Source organism: Cervus canadensis, chromosome 2 (assembly GCF_019320065.1).
Source record: "Cervus canadensis isolate Bull #8, Minnesota chromosome 2, ASM1932006v1, whole genome shotgun sequence".
Taxonomy (NCBI): Eukaryota; Metazoa; Chordata; class Mammalia; order Artiodactyla; family Cervidae; genus Cervus; species Cervus canadensis.
Window position 1 is genome coordinate 107,307,049 of NC_057387.1, and position 22,974 is coordinate 107,330,022.

At 47.9% G+C, this 22,974-nt stretch overlaps 1 protein-coding gene across 1 annotated transcript in view; it reads left to right on the forward strand.

Annotated features, from left to right (window-relative positions):
• The window catches only part of NEU2 (neuraminidase 2), a 34,578-nt gene extending 26,680 nt beyond the window's left edge, over positions 1 to 7,898 (forward strand). Inside the window, exons 2-3 of the mRNA XM_043462015.1 lie at positions 5,414 to 5,618; positions 6,960 to 7,898. Of these exons, the coding sequence (XP_043317950.1) occupies positions 5,418 to 5,618; positions 6,960 to 7,898 (1,140 nt within the window). The 5' untranslated portion in view covers positions 5,414 to 5,417. The remainder of the gene's footprint in view (positions 1 to 5,413; positions 5,619 to 6,959) is intronic.
• Positions 7,899 to 22,974: the final 15,076 nt, after the last annotated feature.

Below are 22,974 nucleotides of genomic sequence, written 5' to 3' on the forward strand. Positions count from 1 at the left end.
TCTGGCTGATTCCCTCGAGTGCAAAGGCTGGCTGCGTAAATATTAGCCTCTTTCCGTCTTTCACTTTCTTATCATCAACTCCAGACCACCAGGTTCCGGTCCAATAAAGGGCCAACAAGTGGTCACTGAACAGGGACTCCAATACACGTGGCAGATTCAGACGGAGTGACCCCAGAGGGCCTGTTGAGGCTGGTAAGTACTAAGACACGGGTCAATCAGCTGGAAAGCCCCCTCACTTTTCTGCTTTACTTCATCACTTATTTAAAGTTCAGGGACTTTTGGTTTCATGCCAATGAGTAGAGGCTTGTCCCCTGGTGCCCTGATGAAGGCAGTTTTGATTTAAAAATTTGGCACTGGGTCAAAGAGAATGTTGAACAAGCCACCAGACAGGGAAAAGATATTCTGATAGATTTCTGGCCCCTGTGGGCTCTCATTAAACCTGTGATTCTGCCATTTCAAGGTAATTCTAGTCCTCCTGATATTCGGCAACATAAAATATTTCAGAATTTTCCTACAAGCCTTGCCCTGGCTGCTCCAAATGCTCCTCCTCTGCCAACAGGCGCAAATCCAAAAGTCTCTCCTTTACTAGGACCTAATGAAACCTACGCTGATTTTTTAGCTAGATTAGAAACTGCTATTTCCCGTACTGTAATCAGAGAAAAAGATAAAAGGCAACTAGAAAAATTACTTGCTTATGAAAATGCAAAGCAAGTATGTCAAAAGGCTATAGCTTCAATTTGTGAGACAGGGACTATTATTGATTATTTGAAGCCTGTTGCAATATTGGATCAGAAACTCAAAAGGTGCAAATGCTAGCTAAAACAATGGTTGCTACCTTTAGAAGGGGAAATGAAGGATGCGTTACATGTGGAGATAAGAACTATTTAAAAAGGGACTTCCCTAAGAAAGCTCAAAAAAAAAAAAAACCTCCAAAAGTCTGCCCCTGCTGCCGTAGAGAAATGCATTGTGCCAAAGAGTGTAAATCTAAATTTGATATTGAAGGAAAACCTATTCCAGAAAACTCCAAGCAGGAGACCCCCCAGGTCCCCTTCAACAAAAAGCAGGAGCAAATTCCATCTTTTCCCTCAAACCCTCAACATCCGGCAATGCTGCTGTTGATATACTAGCCCTAAATGACTTTCTCCTTTACCCTCAAGCAATCCCCTCTAGAATACCTACCAGACTTTTTGGGTCCCTGCCCCCACAAACCTTCGGTCTTTTGCTTGGCCGATCTAGTTTGACTTAACAAGCAGGAAGGCCGGGGGTCTCCAAATGGAGAAAATAGGCTGCAAGTGTCAGACATTTTTATCTCTTTTAAGCGGCAGGAGGAAACAAACTAGCGATATATTTTTGTTTTTCCTTCTCCATACAAATTTAAAAAGAGGTTTCTCTTAAAATACTATGTTGCCATAATGATACCTGGTTTCACCTAAAGTTAACTATTCTCAAACCCTGAGTTAACCAATGCATTTTTCTTATGAAAATGTTTGTCTTAAGCTATGTTAATGTGCTATACATTTACCCCAGACTCTGTCTTCAAGTCGGTTCTGCCTAATGGCTCAGAACCTACTTGACAAACCAGTATGTTATACTCAGATATTGTTCCCCTAATCTATGTAAACAAAACTATTTGTATGGTAATCTGCCTTTCTTCAAGATTCATGTCAATCATTTTATGGCCCGGGACAACTCAGCTGGTGCCAAGGTTATCTCAAAATGCATGTTGTGGGTGAGGGGCCTGGTGCTATTCTCTGAGTTTTGATACATTTCCTTTCTCTAATTCTCTAATTAGCAGACTGCTAGTAGTTATAAGACATCTGGCTAAAGACTAGCAGGGGGGCACTCTTTCTGCCCCCTTCTGATATCTGTCAGAAGCTTTCTCTATCTCCTTTATACTTTAATAAAACTTTATTACAAATAAATCTCAATTTGAAAACACATTACAAACTTCTACCAATTTCCCAATAGCTTTTCTAAAATATTTTGGAGAAATTTCATTTCATTATCCTTCTGGTAAGCTGTGAAATTTCTTCAAAAATACTGAATTTATTATTTCCCACGTTATCAGTTCACAGCCTATACCACAAGCTGAGGTTTTTTTATATAGATGGGACTAAAAACACCAAAGCTTCATTCTGGTCTCTTAAAGAATATGAAGTCTTTTATACTAAATTTCATTCTGCTCAACAAATAAATGATATGCTCTTATTCAAGTAATTTGCCTACATCCTTACCCCATTAATATAGTCTCTGATTCTATATATTCAGTTTTTGTATTAAAAAATACAAAAACCTCCACCATAAACTCCAATCAACCTATTATTCAACAACTCTTTTTTTAAACTACAATCTGTTATTAAAAACCGCTCTTCTCCCATTTATGTTACACATACAATCTTTTTCTATTAAACATATTACAGGTATTTCTTATAATCCACAGACACAAGACAGTCGAACAAACACATCACACTAAAGTTGCAAATAAAAAAAATTTAAAAAGGGGGAATACACAGGAACACTACTGTCTTCCTTATATAAAGCAGACTTTACCAGATTCCAACATAAGATATTTTCTAAGCCTATAACAATTGTTAATACAGCTTTATTTGTTTTAAATTTTTTAAACTTGTCACAAGGGGATATCTTGACAAGAACAGAAATACATTTCGAGGAATTGAAGGACACTTCTCTTCCTCTGCCCATTTGGTATCAAGATGGATTCAATAAACAATGAAATCTGGGATATTAATCTTACAGGGAAAGGGATATGTTTGTATTTCCCCAGATGGATCCAACAAACTTTTTCCTCGGAAAATTCAACCCAAGGGGGCCCCCCTTGGGCATTCAAAATGGAGATGAAATAACTATAACCCCCGGAGGAAGAAATTCCAATACGGGCCATGGCGGCTCTAAAGATCTCCAGGAAGTGCTGTCCTCAGCAACATCAACCCTATGATCGCCCCACTTGGGGACAAATGAAAACCCTTACTAATGAAGTTAAAAATCTGGTTTCTCAACAAGAAATGCCTCAGAGTCCTAAAAATCTTTCTATAGCTATGCTGACCTGCGTGACCCCTGGTTGAGCCAGATTAACAAATCAGATTTAACTGGGCTTACTTACCCAACCCCCCTTTATTGTAGGTCATATGAAATGGACCCAGAAAAGACCGATAGTATCAACCAATGACTCCACCCATATGCCCCCTCCCTGGAAGCCTCACACCCTGGGGAGGAGGGAAAGCTAATTAACATTTCTTTAGGCTATGAAGTCCTTCCATTGTGCATGGGCCAAGCAAAATTATGCGTAAATGTTAGCCGACAAACTTGGGCTTTCTTCCTGCCTCCGAAAGAAGACTTTCGGACATTGCTGTCCTTTGTCTGTGAACCATGAACAGAAACTTTACAGAAAGAGTTAGGGAAAGAACAAAAAATATTATGTAAAAGGTTACTAATGGAACATTACCATGACAAAGGACTTCTTGGCTGGCTTGAGGGTGAAATGGCACCCCTCCTCATCCTCGAATTGTCCTCGATAAACAAATTGGGCCTGAACTATGGGACATATAAAAACTTGCTGCAAACACCGAAGAACTTGAAACTTGGACTAGACATTTCACAGAGACCAGCCATGGTCATAGTAACTCTTTCTTTCGCTATAATCAGTCATATTTTATACAGGCCTGTGTCCCACTTCCTTTTGTTATAGCCATAAGAAATTTACAATTTAATAAGACTTTATGTTCTGTAACTTGGTGTTAATTGCCAATTTTGTGTTACTCCTGTTCAATCATAGTGCCTACAATTGGGAACAAATCAAATTTCATTTACATGATAATGACTCTCTGAATGTACAATTACTGCAAAAGGAAATCTTTGAAACTTTTTCTAAACGTCTGCCCTCTTTCACTAATTTGGAAACTTTAGCTAAACAGCTCGCAGATCAATTGTCTGGGCTAGACCCGCGAAGATGGTTCCAAAGTGTTACCCACAGCATCGGGTCTGGAACTGTAACTTTGGTGATTGTCTTGATAATTGTATTTGTTGTTTTTCGTCGCCTTTCTATAAGGTTGGTTAATACTAACCAAACTCATTTGGTCAGGACCTTTTTTACAAATATAATAAAATAGGGGGAATTGTCAGGAAGATTTAACAGTAAGATTCCTGTGTGCTGTTTCCTATCTCTCTTGAGCCCTCTGTTCCTTATCAGTCCATGTCGGGCGAGAGGAGCAGGCAAGCCTCTCCCAGGACAGAGATCCAAAGAGATGGGATGCTTGCATAGGATTTCCTTTGTAAGGCACAGTTTGGGCCGAGGCAGAAAAGGAAAGACGACCTCAACAGAAGTGAGTGAAAAGTCAGTCAGTCGTGTCTGACTCTTTGCGACTCCATGGACTGTAGCCCACCAGGCTCCTCCATCCACGGAATTTTCTAGGCAAGAGTACTGGAGTGGGCTGCCATTTTCTTCTCCAGGGGATCTTCCCGACCCAGGGATCAAATCCGGGTCTCCCGAATTGTGGGCAGACGCTTTACCGTCTGAGCCACCAGGGAATAAACAGAAGTAGGTCACCTTTATTCAGGCAAGGAAGGGCGACAGTTGGCCTAACAACCAGGCTGAGCGCTGAGAGGGATCAGGGAGGCTCCATATTTATAGGGAGGTTTGCGGAAGCGATAAGGGAAACGTTAATCAGGTGGGATGCTTTGGGTATTCTTTAGTTGAGATGGCATTTGTAGTTGGACAGGGGGTGATAAGTCTTCTGGGCAGGTGTAGGGGGTGGAAGGTTTCTGGACAGCGGGTGATGAGTCCCAGATAGATGCAACCGGCCTGGAGCATCAGGGCGGGACCTAAAGTTCTGTTCTGTTTTCTCCAAAGTTAGATGATTCAGCAAGGGCCTTTGAGACTGTTGTTTTCTTTCCTAGGCCCAAAAGACTCCTTCATCCTTCATTAGCTTTTCCATTTGGTGAAAGGTGTTATTTACAACCCTCTTTTGATATGGATCTCCTCTTGGCCTTATGGCCTCTATTGTTCCTTGCTTCCTTGGTAAACTTGTAAAGTCTGGTCTCTTGATCTTTAACTAAAGAAGCTACTGATATATATACTCTTACAGGATTCAATAAAGCACCTTTGCTCCATCAGAGCTTGGGTCCCCATGTCTTTCTTTCTTTTCTCTTCTGCTCTCTCTCTCTCTCTGGCTGATTCCCTGGAGCACAAAGGCCGGCTGTGTAACCCAGGGAATATTAACCTCTTTCCTTCTTTCACTTCCTTGTCGTCAACTCTGGACCACCAGGATCCGGTCCAATAAAGGACCAACAGTCAGCTGGCCCGAGGGCTGCGCTGCACCTGCCTGGGAGGGTGGCTCTGGCGCATCTCAGGACGGGACTGCCAGGGACTCATCTTCTGTTCTTGTGCCCCTTCCAGCACCATGGCATCCTGCCCCGTCCTGCAGAGGGAGAAGGTGTTCCAGTCGGGAGACCACATCTACAGAATCCCGGCTCTGCTCTACCTGCCTCAGCAGGAGACCCTACTGGCCTTTGCAGAAGAGCGGACGAGCAAGAAGGACGAGCATGCCAAGCTCATTGTCCTGCGCAGGGGAAGCTACGATGCAACCACCCGCCAGGTCCAGGTAAGGCCAGATGGGGGTACCGCCGCTTTGCCAGGCATACGGGGACCAGTTCACCTTTAGATGACTGAGGTCTGGGGGCCAGAGTGTTCAAGGACCCATCAGGGATGGACAGAGAAGATACCCCCCGGTGATCGCCCGGATCTCACATGGGTTCACCCGGAACAAGTTCGGCTGGCCTGGCTGCATCTGCTTCGGTACAAGTCAGTCGGGGAAACTGGTTTTGGAAAGATTCCCTACATCCTTGAGACACTGAGGGAGGACCAGCTCAGCATCACCTACCTGCGAGGCAGTTCATCCTCTGAGTAAAATTGACCTGGAGTGGGTAATTGGGGCGGTTGCTTGGGTCCTGAAGTTCCAGCATGTAGATAAGTAATTCTGATGAAGATCCTCAAAGCTGGCTTATTACATATGAAGGATTTAATATTGTGACTATCTTTACTGTGTGGTCATTGCTTCCTTGTAGTTGCTTAGAGCATGGGTTTGAAGCAGAGGGACCTGGGTTCATGTCCCGGTTCCACGGCTTACCAGAACTATGGCCTTGGGAAGCTCATCTACCTTATCTAAGCCTCTCAGTCTGCAGATGTAGGATGGAGGTAGTCCTACCTGTGCCCCAGGAGTTAGAGCTTAGGGTTAGATAAGACCATGAGTGTTAGACCCTCGGCACATGTCTGCCCTTAGACTCACTCACTGGGGGATGGTTATTAAGGAATAGGAGCTTCCCTGCTAGAACCCATCTGCCAATGCAGGAGATGTAAGAGATGCAGGTTCAATCCCTGGGTTGGGAAGATCCCCTGGAGGAGGGCAAGGCTACCCACTCCAGTATTCTCACATTAAAGAACAGGGATAGACAGCAGAGTGGCAGCATCTATGACATCGACTCGGGTACTAGGGAAGCTCACTGAGTCCTAGGGTCAAGGTGCTGCCCCCTCTCAGACCACATTAGTAGCGTATGAAGTATAAAAGATGGGAGGTGATTGTCACGCTCGGTCCCACCCTGGCAGACCATTTGTTATTCCTAGCTAAGGCTTTGCTTTTCAAGAAGCGGAAGCTGGATGGAGCTGGGCAGGGCTGGTGCCCGAAGCATCTTTGTACTTGAGGTCTAGCACATCATGGTTGCCCCGGATGTGTGCTGGAAGGATTGGGTGGAGCTGGGCCATCTTGCAGGGCGTGAGGTGGAGCCCTGGCTCCCGCTCTGGGAAGTGCTGTGAAAATGAATGAATGCTAGACCAAGAGTTCTCCTCCACGAGCCTTCACGCTAACTCGCCCGCCCCCAGAGCACCACCCTTGTCAGGGTCTCTGGCCGTCTCCGGGTTACGCTTCTCCTCCTCTCCTCTCCCGCAGTGGCACTCGCAGGAGGCGGTGTCCCAAGCCCAGCTGCAGGGCTACCGATCCATGAACCCAAGCCCCCTGCATGATGAGACCACGGGTACCATTTTCCTCTTCTTCATCGCCATCCCCGGGCAGGTGTCGGAGCATCACCAGCTGGAGAGCAGGGTCAACATGACACGCCTGTGCCAGGTCACCAGCCGGGACCATGGCAGGTCCTGGAGCCCCGCCATCGACCTCACAGACTCCGTCATTGCCTCCGCCCACAGCGACTGGGCCACGTTCGCGGTGGGCCCCGGGCACTGCCTGCAGCTGCACAACCCCACGCGGAGCCTGGTGGTGCCGGCCTACGCGTACCGCTGCCTCTCCTCCCTGCAGGCGCCTTCCCCCTCCGCCTTCTGCTTGGTCAGCCACGACCACGGGTCCACTTGGGCGAGAGGGAGCTTCGTGGCCCAGGGCACCCTGGAGTGCCAGGTGGCCGAAGTCGGGGATGGGCAACAGAGGGTGGTGTATCTGAATGCGAGAAGCCCCTTCCGAGTCAGGGTCCAGGCCCAGAGTGCCAACAACGGCCTGGATTTCAATCAGTCTCAGTCAGTGCAGAAGCTGGTGGAACCCCCCCACGGCTGCCAAGGGAGCATCATTGGCTTCCCCAGCCCCCACGCAGGCTCCGAACCCCCGGCCTGGTGGCTGCTCTACACCCACCCGACTGACCCACAGCAGAGATCCAACCTGGGCGTGTACCTCAACCGATGGCCCCCCACGCCCGCTACCTGGTCGGAGCCCACCCTGCTGGCTCCCGGCAGCTGTGCTTATTCAGACCTGCAGAGCATGGGCACCGGCCCCGACGGGTCACCCCAGTTTGGGTGTCTGTATGAATCGAATGATTACAAGGAGATCGTCTTTGTCATGTTCACCCTGAAACAAGCCTTCCCAGCTGAGTTTTTGCCGCAGTGAGCAGCGAGCCCACTGGGTGCTGCCCACGAGGGCTTTGCCCACCAAGGGGTTGGCGGTTCTCTTCCACCCAGGCCCCTCTGGATGGGGGGGGGGCGCCTCCTGCTTACCTTTGTTGTACGTGTGATCAAAAGTGTGCCTAGTGTGTGTCTGCCGCTGGGCTCCTTCCCTCCTCCATTGTCTCAGCCTCCCCAGAGGATTCTATTTTCAGCCCAGAAACTGAAGGAACCTGGCTTCTTGGAGCCCCTGGTGTCAGCCTGCCTGCTCCCCCACAGCCCGGGTTTTCTGCAGGCCTTCATGAATTATCTAGTCCAGCCCATTTCTCCTTAGCTCATCATGTTCCTGGGCTCAGGCTGGGACAAAGATGCAAATTAGCAGAGACGTGCATGTACGTTTGTGTGTCTGTGTGTGTCTCTCTGTGTGTCCTCAATGCGTTAGAGCAGGGACCATGAGCATGGCTTTGCAGGGAGGGAAAGCAGGGGCTAGGAAAAGTAAGCTGGCTTATATTGTATAAGCTTCCCAGGGCTGCTGTAAAAAAGTACCACCAACTCAGTGGCTTAAAACAACAGGAATTTACTCTCTCACAGTTCTGCAGGCTAAAAGCCCCAAACCAAGGTGTCCACAGGGTTGTGCTCACCCCAAGGGAGCATGGGGCGCGTCCTTCCCTCCCTCGTCCAGAACCTGAGGCCTCCCTTGGCTCGTGGCTGCATCACTTTCAGGTCTGCCTCCGTCTTCCCATGGCTCCCTCCTTCCTCTCTGCTTTCTCTTCTGAGGGCCCACCTGGACAATCCAGGATGACCCTGCACTTAACTACATCTGCAAAGACTCTTTTCCAAATAATGTCACATTCACAGCTGTGGTTTTTCCAGTAGTCATGTATGGATGTGAGAGCTGGACCATAAAGAAGGCTGAGCACTGAAGCCCTGATGCTTTCAAATTGTGGTGCTGGAGAAGACTCTTGAGAGTCCCCTGGACTGCAAGGAGATCAAACCAGTCATTCCTAAAGGAAATCAACCCTGAATACTCATTGCAAGGACTGATGCTGAAGCTTTAATACTTTGGCCACCTAATGGGAAGAGCCGACTCATTTGAAAAGACTCTGATGCTGGGAAAGATTGAGGGCAAGAGGAGAAGGGGGTAGCAGAGGATGACATGGTTGGCTGGCATCATCAACTCAATGTACATGAGTTTGAGCAACTCTGGGAGATATTGGAGAACAGAGGAGCCTGGTGTGCTGCAGTCCAGGGGTCACAAAAAGTAGGATACAACTTAGCAACTAAACAACAACAAAAACCCCAATGCAAGTTTAAGAAAAAATCACATCTGAAACATTCTCCTTTCGCAGAGGTTGTGTGGTTGCATGCTAAGTGCTTTACTCATGTCTGACATGAGTTTGAGCAAACTCCAGGAGATGGTGAAGGACAGGGAGGCCTGGCGTGCTGCAGTTCACGGGGTTGAAAAGGCTCAGACTCGACTTTGCGACTCAACAACGCAACTCAACAATGCAACAACTCAACAACGCAACGGTAAAGAATGAACTGCTACACACAATAGCATGCTCAGACACTGTGTTGAGTGAAACAAGACTGACTCAAAAGAGGACACACTTTATGATTTTATTTATATGAAATTCAAGAACAGACTAAACCAGTCTTCCAAATAAATCAGCAGTGGCCAGCTCTATGGAGGAGAGCTGTTGACTAAAAATGGGCTAAAAGGAGACTTCTGGGTGCTGGGGACCTTCTCTTGCTTGATCTAGTGCTGGTGACGTGAGTGATTCCATGTGTTAAAAAGAATGAGCTTATGAGCACAAGGTTTGTGTACCTCACTCTATGCATGTTATACCTCAATAATAAAATAAACACTGAACAGAACAGTAGATGTGTTAGTTAAATCTCCACATCAGTATATTGTGTTGGGTTGTAAAACTTTGGAAGGGAAGACTTTTTAATTAAAAAATTGGAGGGGGTGAATATTATTAATGAACTTTTGGGGGGGAATAATTTTAGATTTACAGAAAAGTTACAAAGTTAGTACAGAGTGTTCCCGAACACCCCACACCCAGTCTCCCCTAATATTATCATGTTATGTAACTGTGGTACATTTGTCAAAACAAAGAGGTTTCGCTGGTACTTTACTATTAACTAAACTCTGGGCTTCATTCAGATTTCTCTAGTTTTTCCACCGATGTCCTTTTCCTGTTCTGGGATTCAATCCAGGATACATTCAGTGAAACTGAATTTTTACTGTAATTTGTGTCCTCAGACACACACACACACACACACGTGAATGTGTGCCTGCTAAGTCACTTCAGTCGTGTCCAATTCTTTGTGACGCTATGGACTGTAGCCTGCCAGGCTTCTCTGTCCATGGGATTCTCCAGGCAGGAATACTGGAGTGGGTTGCCATTTCCTCCTCCGAGGGATCTTCCTGACCCAGGGATTAAGCCCACATCTCCTGAGTCTCTTGCACTGTCAGGCAGATCCTTTACCACTGAGCCACCTGGCAATCCCAGAGGAGAATAAGCGTGTATAGTTTTAAGCCACCAAGTGGGTGGGGGTTTGTACAACCCTAGTCTTCTTGCCTCAGCAGCTGAGAAGGGGGACCGGGTGTGGTGAGGTGAGAGGTTGCTTCTGTGCTCAGCTTTGAGCGTGACAAGCGCATCCCGGGACACCTCGAGGTCACAGTGCCCCCCAAAACATACAGAAAATGAGAAGCTAGGAAAGGGATCATTTCTATCATGTTTGCTGTTGTTCAGTCCCTAAGCCACGCCCTACTCCTTGCGGCCCCACGGACCGCAGCATGCCAGGCTTCCCTGTCCTTCATTATCTCCCGCAGTTTGCTCAAACCCATGTCCGTTGAGTCGGTGATGCCATCCAACCATCTCATCCTCTGTCACATTTCTGTCATGTCATGTAATTCCTCTCTTTGGCCCGTCCTGATATCTGATGACTCGAGGGAGGAGAAAGGGGAGTATTGACGTCTAACTTCCCTGTTGTCACAACCTTTCCTGGGATGACAGAATCCTCCCGTCCATCCCGGGGAACCCAGGCCTTCCTGTTCTGAAAGGACTCCATCTTCCAAACCCTCAGGAGAGGGAAGGTAGACTATGTTACCATGGCAACCTTCTACTCCCACCAGTCAGCCCTCAGGGACCTGGGCCATGTCCCAAGAGGTACTGTCTGTGGCAAGGGGTTAGTGTCCAGGACCCTTCCTGACCTGTTAAATGTGGAATTGACTGTAGCCTTCCAGGCTCCTTTGTTCCTGGGATTCTCCAGGCAAGAATACTGGAGTGGTTTGCCATTTCCTTCTCCAGGGGCATCTTCCCGGCCCAGAGATTGAACCTGCATTTCTTATGTCTCCTGCATTGGCAGGTGGGTTCTTTACCACCGACACCATGTGGGAAGCCTATATTGAATGTACTGGTATCCAGAGACTCCTTAGCCCCACCCGGGTCCTTCTATTTGTGGTCAAATAGGATCGATGGAGCCCCATTACACATGCACTATCTCTACAGCCCCTGCCTCTCTGATGGGGGCAGGCTTCCTGAGGATCGGGGACCTGCTAGATATCTGTCATCCAGAGACCAGAGCTCAGAAGCACAATCAGTGCCAAGGAGTCGGTGCTCTTGTCACTATTAGAAATCCTGGGACAGGATCGTCATTTCCAAAATGTCCCCATTTATTTCCCCTCTTTGTTCTGGAAGTTCTGGAGTTTCTTTGGTGGCTTAGTCAGTAAAGAATCTGCCTGCAATGCAGGAGACTTGGGTTCGATCTCTGGGTCGGGAAGATCCCCTGGGGAAGGGCATGGCAATAAACTCTAGTATTCTTGCCTGGAGAATCCCATGGACAGAGGAGCCTGGTGGGCCACAGTCCAAGAGGTCTGCAAGAGTCAGACACGACTGAGTGACTGAACTGTCTTTGTTCTGCCCAAACAGCTGATAGCTCATGGGAACTGATTGAAGAGCTGAGAACTACGTGCCGGGTCTCTCCTGTGGCCACACGCACTGCTGAAACTTTGCAGAATGGGTCCCCTAAGGACGCAGGAATGGATCATCACGGTCAGCGACATGGCCAAGGCACCCTTTCCCACACCACCCACTCCAGGTGCCAAGAGTTTGGTTTGCTTCCTTGGGATGGCTGAGTCCACCATTACACAGAGGAGTGTTTTTTAGTGTCAGCCATGGAGTAGATGATGCTCTGGGAGCTGGGGATTCAACAGTGACAAGACAGAGCCCCATCCTCAAGAAACCTGGACCGCGTGGGAGGAAGTGGTTGATAAACATGTAAGCAATTTAGAGTGAATTGCAACCCAGGTTAGCAATAAAGAGAATGTACATGTGCTCAGAGCTTCCCTGATGGATCATTGATAAAGAGCTCGCCAGCCAACGCAGGAGACATGGGTTCAATCCCTGGGTCAGGGAGAGCACCTGGAGATGGAGATGCAACCCACTCCAGTATTCTTGCCTGAGACATCCCATGAACAGAGGAGCTTGGTGGGCTATGATCCACGGGGTCATAAAAAAGTCAGACACGACTTAGCAACTAAATAACAGCAAGAAGATAAGAGGAGGTGACACTCGAGCAGAGGCCCTGGAGAAACAACAACACACTTTGTTCCCCTCAAGGAGGTATAGCCGTGGACCCAGCATCTCACCAGCGTCCAGCTGGCAGCTGGCCCCCAGGACCTCAGTCTCTGGCCTTGCCCCGGTGTTGTCTTTGGGGTCCACATCATGGGTTTCCATCTGCCATGTACATAGAGCAGAGGCTACCATGATGTGGTCCCCAGAGAAAAAGCATCACCTGAAGAGCCGTGAGAAATGCAAATCCTTAGGTCCTGCTGAATCCGACAGACCTTCTGAATCTGAAACACTAGGGGCAGCCGGGAGTGCCCAGCAAGCTGGCTTTTAACAAGCCCTCCAGATGATTCTGACATGTGCGGAAGTTTGACAACTTAAAGAAACCCTGGTATAGGGCCCAACCTGCTCAGGACTTTGTTCAAGATGCAGGAAGAGCCTCTCGGTTCTACAACCTCTCTTGCCACCCTGGTGGTCTTCCTGATACAAACAGCCCTGGTGGGATTTAATGCATGGCCCCCAGAGGAGGGTGGTTGATGATGGGAAAGAAAGTTGGCAAAGCTCCTCCTTCCCTGGGCTTCCACCCTGCCTTCTCCCCAGAGGAGAAGGTATGACTGGGCATACCTGTCTAACTTGGTCAGAATGATCAGAAAAGGATATTCTTTGGGCCTGGAATAAAGGCCCACGATGTCTCAATGAGCCTTCCTTTGGGACCAGTGGGTCTGCAGCCCACTCTTGTTCTGCTGACCTCTTACAACTATGCCCTCCTCTCTCAGCTGTGGTCCACCCCAACCCTGGCTCAGCTAATGCCCTTCCTCTTTTGCAAATCTTTTTTTTTTTTTCTTTTTTTTTTCTTTTGCAAATCTTGAACTACACCTCTGAGCATTTGGCAGGTAAGTCTGGTCCCTCCTTGACCATTCTGTAGCTTAAGTATACATTTCTAATTAGCATAACCTAACAGTAAGGTTGACAGTGAATTTTTGCTAGATTCTAAAGCCATGAAGCTACACAGAGAGCTTCTGCAGCCTCTGTGTGCACAGGTTCTCCATGTGGGGGGTCCTCCTGCTCTTGACAAGTCTACCACTGGCCTTTGTTCCTTTAACTAACGCATGTGCCAGGTGCACAAGATCATGGGACATGAGTTTAATGAAGTCGTCCACTGGACAGCCTATCTCATGACAGTGGGCACTGTCTGAAATTTGTTAAGACCAAAAATGAAAAAGCTGTGAGAGTCATCTTTTGGTGTGGTCCACTATGGCCATGGTAGAATCTGTCTCCTCCCTAGAGTTTTAATCATGCCAAAGCCACACACATGCACCCATGCACACACACACGTACCCGTGCACACACAATGCACCCATGCACACATACCTGCGCACACACATGCACCCGTGCACAGACACACCCATGCATGCACATATGCACACACACCTGTGTGCACACACATGCACCCATGCATGCACACATACATGCAAACATGCACACACACCCATGCACACCCATACAGGTGCACATACTTATGCACCCACATGCAGACACTCACACAGTTTCTCTCCTATCCTCTCCTCCCCTCCCCCAGGGACCATGGTGACTTCCTCAAGACCACACAGACAGCCAGTTGGAGATAGGGCCAGCGGAGCATTGGGTTTTCTGAGCCCAAACCAATGTTCGTACATCTGTTCCAAGTTGTCTCCTTCATCTCGTCTTGAACATCCAAGAAGTTCAAAGAGATTCATGCTTGTGGGTTCTGGAACATGGAGTTCTGCTTGGCCCATCTCCAGAGCCTGTGTCCTTAACTCCAGGCACTGTGCCGCCTTCCTGGGCATTCCCTCCTAGCCTCACCAAAGTGGGTGGAGAGGGAGCCAGGATGTCAGCCCCAGTGTGTGGTCTTGCCAGCCTGGTGTGCCTGAGAAAGTGGCGATTCATGCAGAGCCAGGAGGAGCCAGAGAGCTCAGGGCTCAAGGCTCCTGTGCTGTGTCGTGAGATTTCAGGCCACACTGCCACCCGCGTCTCATCCCACCACGTGCAGACGAAAGGAAAGAATCCAACACTGAAATGTGATGCTTAAATCATGCTGCTCCAAGCAGAAGTGAGAAAGCTGATTGTACTTTTGGCAAGGTGCTGCTTTTTCAAATTCCTTTTCTGTACTCTTTTTAGGGGAGGGTTTCAGAGTAACAGGTGCCAAATATTTCGAAGTACAAAGAAGCAAAAAAAAAAAAAAAAAAAAACCACCCATAATCCCACTAACCAGAGGCACATTTTCTTCTGGGTTTTTAATCTGTGAACTTTTCTTTTTTCCCAAAAATTGAGAATATGCTGCACAATGAATCACGCTTTTTACCCCCACTTGAGGTTATATCATAAGCATTTCCTCCACACCATTTTCTTGCAAAAGATAAGACATCAAGAGATGTACCTCAAATTATTTAACTATTCCCTGAATATAAGAAATTGAAGTTACTTACATTTTTTTCTGTTATAAATACACTGAGGTGAAAAACTATGTGAGTACCTTTTAGTCCTTATCTGTGGTTATTTCTGTAAATTTAATCCCCTGAAAAGAATTGCTGAGTCAAAGATGAGCAGTTGAATTTTCTTGAAATGTGTAGTTTGTAAATGGAAGGCCCAACTCCCTATTATGAGTTTAAAATGCCCTGAAATAGCTTTCTCCTTTTATACTGTAACACAGCTGAGCTCCCAGAAAAGATGAATATCATGCATTTGTCCTTTAATTCATTAATCATGGCCCCTGCTTTCTCTCTGATGTGGTTTATAACCTGGTTAAATACCAGAGGTAGACACAGGTGACACAGTGGTTTAAAAAAAAAAGTCTGCATGCAATAGAGAAGACACAGGAGACATGGGTTTGAGCCCTGGGTGGGGAAGATCCCCTGGAGTAGGAAATGGCAACCCACTCCAGTATTCTTGCTTGGAAAATTCCATGGACAGAGGAGCCTGGCAGGTTACAGTCCATGGGGTCGCAAAGAGTTAGACATAACTGAGTGACTGAGCATATAAGACATCTAGAATCGTTGTGGCTCAGCTGGTAAAGAATCCACCTGCAATTCGGGAGACCTGGGTTTGATCCCTGGGTTGGGAAGATCCCCTGGAGAAGTGAAAGGCTACCCACTCCAGTATTCCGGCCTGGAATCCATGGGATCGCAAAGAGTTGTACACGACTGAGCGACTTTAACTTTCACTTTTCTAGAATCAAAAAGGTCAAAATGGCCCTGCATATCACCTGTTCGAACTTGGCTCACAATCTGACAATATGAGAACAGCGGTCTGGGGAGATGAGTGACTGCTCAGAGCCACACAGCCCGGGCCTGGACTGTATCAGGCCCCTGCAGGTATCCCGACTCTCACCCTTCCCTGGACCGGAAGTTCAAGGGTCCCAGGAAAAAAATGTGGCCTCCCGACCACTGTCACCTCCCTTCCTTTTCCTTCATTCCGTCAGACCCTCTCTTCCACCCAAGGAGGCTCTGGGTCAGAGGGCGCTCAGTTAGCCCTTGTCATCTGACTCATATTCCATCCACACGTGGAGCATTTTCCTTCTTTCTAGAACTTTCAGGGTGACATTCTGAGTGTGGTTTTATAACCACAGGGCCACTGATTTTCAGTGAGAACCTAACTTTCAGTGTGCTAAATGCTTTCTTTTTTTCTTTAATCCATGAAGAAAGCATGTATTGCATCCTCACTGTGTGTTAGACACTAAGCTGAGTGTATAAAACAAAAGTGAACATCTATTGGGGATTTCCCTGGTGGCCCAGTCGTTAAGACTTTGCCTTCCAATGCAGGGGATGCAGCTTCAAATCCTGGTTGGGGAGCTCAGAGCCCACATGACTTGAGGCCAAAAAACCAAAATAAAAACAGAAGTGATACTGTAACAAATTCAGTAAAGGCTTTAAAACAGTACACATCAAAAAAGTCTTTAAAAAAGTGATTGCTTATTGAGGCCTGACTGTGCCGCAGGCATCATCCCAGGCTCTTTGCAGGCACTCGCTCATTCAGCCCTTCCAACCGCACTGTGGGGCAGGTCACTATTATCACCCCCATTTTACAGAGGAGAAAACTGAGGCAGAGCAGAACGAAGCCTCTTAACCATGATTTTAGTACAAGCTGGGAAGCGGCCACACCAGGAGGTCAGATCTCTTAGTCTGCCCTTTTCCTGCCTGACTCGGGAGGAGTGAGGTGGTGGGCGTGTCACAGCACAGCATAGGGTGGGAACTTCAGGGCGGCAGAGGCCTTGTGCCCTAGGGTCCGGGGCAGCATGTGGGCACAGGGCAGGCTCTCAGTCAATATCTATTAAGTGAAGGATGAAGGGATGAATGGACACATGTGAGGATCCGAGGTGGTCACAGCAGAGCTGGAGTGAGCATGGGAGAGGGTCAAAAAGACCAGGAAAGGTGGGTGAGGTATGGACCTTGAAGGGCTTGGTATGAGCTGCCAGGGAGCTAGAATTCCATCCAACATTAGAGGATCAGTATAGGTCATGTTAGTAAAGGACCCGCCTGCCAATGCAGGAGACATAAGAGATGTGGGTTTGATCCCTGGGTCAGGAAGATCCCCTGGAGGAGGGCATGGCAGCCCACTCCAGTATTCTTGCCTGGAGAATCCCATGGACAGAGGAGCCTGGCAGGCTGCAGTCTCTAGGGTCACACAGAGTCGGACACAACTGAAGCGACTTAGCATGCACGATCAGGGAATTTCACCTGGAGGAAGGGCAGGCTCAGATTTGCATTTTAGAGAGCCCTGGTAGAAATGTGGAGGACAGAGTGAGAGGTGTGGGTGGGCTGGTAAGGAGCCTGAAGGAGGATGGGCTGGAGAAGGTCCTCCTGAAAATGCAGGGGACAAACCACAGAAGAGTGGAGTGAAACCAAGTGCATTGAAGGGAGTGGATCCCAGAGGGCTCCGTCGGTGATCCAGCAGATGTGGGTGGGGATGAAGATGCCATTCAGACTCCGGCTTGGGAGACTGGGTAATCTAGACAGGTGATGCATGTGGCAGAGCAGGTTTATGATGTACGGATGGAAAACTCAGACGAGGCGGGGCTCACGTGTCCGTTGGATATGCACGAAGGCAGCGGAAGTGTGGGTGGGAGCCTAGGAAGGAGGTCAGGGTGGGAAGTGCAGGTTTGGAAGCTGTGAAGTGGGGTAACACCCTGAGATCATGGGACAGACAGAGAGAAGTTCAATAACACAAGCTGGGGAGATGCCAGGGTCTTAGAGGGTGGAGATGAGATGGGTGGTCAGAGAGGAAGATGGGGAACTGGAGAAGAAACCTGAGGCACTGCAGCGGGGGCAGGAGAGGCCTCCAGGGTCACGTGCTGTGATGAGGACTCGGGAGCAGGAAGTCCGTGGAGATCCAGATGAGACGCTTTCAACGGGAGGCGATGAAATGTGACAGTGAGTGAGGGCAAATCATTCCCCAAAGTCATCAGTCAGTCAGTAAGCTCAGTAGCTCAGTCGTATCTGACTCTCTGTGACCCCATGGACTGCACCACACCAGGCTTCCCTCTCCATCACTGACTCCTGGAGTTTACTCAAACTCATGTCCATCATGTAGGTGATGCCATCCAACCGTCTCATCCTCTGTTGTCCTCTTCTCCTCCCACCTTCAATCTTTCCCAGTATCAGGGTCTTTTCCAATGAGTCGGTTCTTTGCATCAGGCAGGTGGCCAAAGTCATCAGGTAATGGGAAAAAGAGCAGGCAAGGAGGAGGCAAGTGGATGCCTGATTCTCAGTCGTGACTGCCCATGGGCCAAGCCAGAGGATGTGTGCACCCCAGCAGAGACATGTCTATTTAATTGGCCTGGGGTGGAGCCTTTCAAATACACAGTCAAGGCTGAGAACCATTAGCAGGGGAGATTGCTGTGGTTTTTTAAAGATGGAAGAACACTGAACTTGCTTATAGGGAGGGGGGAGGAGTGAGATGGGGGAGAGGAGAATATCCAGAAGGGTCAGGGTGGTTTGGGAGCTATCCCAGCAGGTGCCAAGGGAACCATGGAGAGATACTAGAGGACCATGGGGCTAGAGGCTGACGATGCATTCGTGAGTGGTCTGGGAGACCCATCTACTGTTTGTGGGCAGAAAAATGAGTTGTTTTTTTTTTAATGAGCTGCTCTGAAGAGTGTGGAGGGTTGAAATAGGAAAGCAAGATGAACTAGAAAAACACAGGTTTTGATAGGTCAGCCAATAAGGAAGGCAAAACTGATGTCTGGAAAACCCTGGCCACCATTCTGGTTGGAGCTGTGGGTTTGTTCGGTGCTAAGCTGCCTGGCAGGGGGACTTCTCTGGTGAGGGTCAGTAATCCCATCAGGAGGCAGTCTAGCTGGAGGTTTTCAGGGAGCTATGGAAGGAGGAGGGGGGTGATGAGGTGACTGGAAGCCCCAAGGAGAGGAGTCCAGGGTGTGGATGCTGTGTGTGATAGGGGCTGAATGTGTGGACGTGGGCAGGGAAAAAGGCAGGTTTGGGGCAAAGACTGGGGCTTATGAGAGATGGAAGGGAAGGAGAACTGGGTCTGAGGGGTGGAGCTAGGTCCAGAGGTCAAGGTTTGGGTTACAAACATTTCAAGGGCGGCAGCTACCATGGGCAGAGGTGGGAGTAGAGGCCAATCCAGACATGGGGGTAAGGAGGACTCTTGTCAGGCACCCAGGAGCAGGATGGGAAATAAGGAGAGGAATGGGTACTGGCCAGATTAGAGAGTCTTTACAAGGAAGAGATTTTGAACTTTGTTCTGTAGGCTGTAAGAGCTACTCAAAGATTGTCAGCAGGGGAGTGATGGGTGCTTCTTACAAGCAAGTCTTGTAAGAAGATGCACCTGGATGTTCTTTGCAAACCGGGGCTTGGAACTTTAGGTTTGGGACATGAAAGAGGTCACAGTTATAATTTGAACAAGCCCCTTCTGGTGGGAAGGGATTTGCCGTCTGATGGTTTGATAGCCAGCCCAGGCTATTCTACCACAGTCTACCGGGTGCTCATCAAGTCATTTCTGAGCACACCACACAAAGCCTAGAGGACTGGGTAGACTATTCCACCAGGTTTTCTTCTACCAGGAACCTGTTCTGATTCTGGGGTCCATACACATCTCCAAGGACCTTAAAATGATCCTCTGAAACCTTATGCAGGGGTCCATCCCCCAGGCCTGGAACCTAGCTACTCCTGCATCTGCGCCACCTCTAACAATGGTCTGGGTGACTGCAGTGATGGGGGCCTCAGGGGCTTCCAAGAGGATTTAGGTGAACGGAGCAAAGGTTCTGCCCTGAGAATTTCAGAGTCAAGCGCAGAATTCTGGGCCCACCTAACTCAAAGTGTGGAGCATGCATAGCGGTTATATGATTCAGCAGACATGAGCTAGAATCTCCGACCTGCCACTCACTTGCTGGTGGATTATTTTACCTCTCTCATTCCCAGTTTCCCTACTAGTAAAATGGAGATAATGACAGGACCTCCCTTATGAGGTTTCATGAGGATTGAATGCGGTAGTTCACGCCAAGAGCTTTGCTCAGGGTCTTACACGTGGGTGCTGGTAGAAAGACATTCACTAACTGATGTTGTCCTTGTTGTTCACTCAGTCATGTCTGACTCTTTGCAATCCCATGGACTGCAGCACACGAGGCTTCCCTGTCCTTCACCATCTCCCAAAGTTTGTTCAAACTCATGTCCATTGTGTCGATGATGCCATCCAACCATCTCATCCTCTCTTGTCCTCTTCTCCTCCTGCCTTCAACCTTGCCCAGCATCAGGGTCTTTACCAATGAGTCAGCTCTTCACATCAGGTGGCCAAAGTATTGGAGCTTCAGCTTCAGCGTCAGTCCTTCTAGTGAATATTCACGGTTGATTTCGTTTAGGATTGACTGGTGTGCTCTCCTTGCTGTTATAATTCAATAAATATTTAGTGGGTCCTGCTATGGACTGAATTGTTTTCCCTCCAAATTCACATATTGAGACCCTGACCCCCCTAAAGTGACTATTTCAAAATGGGGTTTTTAACAGGTGATTAAGATTGACTGTGTGGATCACAGAAAACTGTGGAAAATTCTGAAAGAGATGGGAATACCAGACCACCTGACCAGCCTCTTGAGAAATCTGTATGCAGGTCAGGAAGCAGCAGTTAGAACTGGACTTGGAACAACAGACTGGTTCCAAATAGGAAAAGGAGTACATCAAGGCCGTATATTATCACTTTACTTATTTAACTTATATGCAGAGTACATCATGAGAAACGCTGGGCAAGCTGAAATCAAGATTGCCGGGAGAAATATCAATAACCTCAGATATGCAGATGACATCACCCTTACGGCAGAAAGTGAAGAAGAACTAAAGAGCCTCTTGATGAAAGTGAAAGAGGAGAGTGAAAAAGTTGGCTTAAAGCTCAACATTCAGAAAACTAAGATCATGGCATCTGGTCCCATCACTTCATGGCAAATAGATGGGGAAACAATGGAAACAGTGGCTGACTTTATTTTTTGGGGCTCCAAAATCACTGCAGATAGTGATTGCAGCCATGAAATTAAAAGATGCTTGCTCCTTGGAAGGAAAGTTATGACCAACCTAGACAGCATATTAAAAAGCAGAGATATTACTTTGTCAACATAGGTCTGTCTAGTCAAGGCTATGGTTTTTCCAGTGGTCATGTATGGATATGAGAGCTGGACTATAAAGAAAGTTGAGTGCCAAAGAATTGATGCTTTTGAACTGTGGTGTTGGAGAAGACTCTTGAGAGTCCCTTGGACTGCAAGGAGATCCAACCAGTCCATCCTAAAGGAGATCAGTCCTGGTTGTTCATTGGAAGGACTGATATTGAAGCTGAAACTGCAATACTTTGGCCACCTGATGTGAAGAGCTGACTCATTGGAAAAGACCCTGATGCTGGGAGAGATTGAAGGTGGGAGGAGAAGTGGACAACAGAGGATGAGATGGTTGGATGGCATCACCGACTCAACGGACATGGGTTTGGGTGGACTCTGGGAGTTGGTGATGGACAGGGAGGCCTGGTGTGCTGCAGTTCATGGGGTTGCAAAGAGTCAGACATGACTGAGCGACCGAACTGAACTGAAATGAACTTCCAAGGTAGGGGGCGTGGGTTTGATTCCTGGTCTGGAAGCTAAGATCCCACATGCCTTGTGGCCAAAGAAACAAAATATAAAATAGAAATGACACTGTAACAAATTTTAGACTTTAAAAATGGTCCACATCAAAAAAAAAAAAAACAGATCTAAAAAAAATAAAAATAAGTAAGCTACAGGGATATATTGTACAGCACGAGGAATATAGCCAATATTTTATATTGGATGTATAACCTTTAAAAATTGTGAATCACTGTGTTGTAACACCTGAAACATATAATATTATACATCAACTAACTATACCTCAATTAAAAAAAATTTTTAATTAAAAAAAAAGATTAAATGAGTTCATAAGGATGGGGTCCTAATCCTATTGGGTTGGGGACCTTATAAGAGGAAGAGAGATACCTCTGTGTGTGTGTGTGTGTGTGTGTGTGTGTCTGTCTGTCTGTCTGTCTGTCTCTGTCTATCTCTCTATATATATAGGTACTGAAGGGAAGCCAAATGAGGACACAGCGAGAAGCAGCCATCTGTGTCATGATCTCAGGCTTCCAGCCTCCAAAACTGTGAGAAAATATTGACAAATGTCTAGTGTTGAAGGCCTCTGGTCTGTGATGTTTTGCTATGGCAGCTTGTGCTACGATACCTCCTACCTGGCACTCTGGGCCGGATACTACAGCCCTGAGGGATTCAAAGACAAATGTGGATTCTTGAGGAGGTGATAAGGAGGGGATTCCCTGGGTCGGGAAGATTCCCCTGGAGAAGGAAATGGAAGCCCACTCTAGTATCCTCGCCTGGAGAACTCCATGGACAGAGGAGCGGAGCCTGGCGGGCTACGGTCCATAGGATCTCAGAGAGCTGGATGGTCCATAGGATCGCAGAGAGTTGGACACGACTAAGCGACTCCACACAGCACACAGGAGAGGTGCACACGAAACAATGCAAGTGTGAGTCGTGATAGGAAACGCTCTGAGCAAGCAAAGTTGTGAAGGCTCCGGTCTTGGGCTCCAAGAGAAGCGATGCTATTTAGCACATGTGTCAGAAAAAAGCCCTTGCTTCCGGCAGCCTGGGGGTCTGGAGCATCAGGGAAGAGAGGGTGCCATGGGGCGATGGTGGGAGAGGGGGCAGCGTGGCGATCCAGAGAGGACTTCCAGGCAGTTCTGGGAGCCGAATGATGGGCAAGGATGTAGTCGGGACACCCAGGGTTTCCGGAGACCCTGGGCACCCACACAGGAGGAGGAAGTGCATCTGAGGACACTGGGCAGAAGATTCTGATGGGAATAACACTGGAATCCACTGGGTGTTTGGGTTTTGGCGCATCAGCTAAGAGAACTGCTGGCTGCCAGGGCCGAGAGGCAGAGGAACAGAATAGGAAGCTGGAAAGGGGCTGGCATGTAATCCCCACAGCCGTGGGCAGAAGACGCATTTAGGGGACA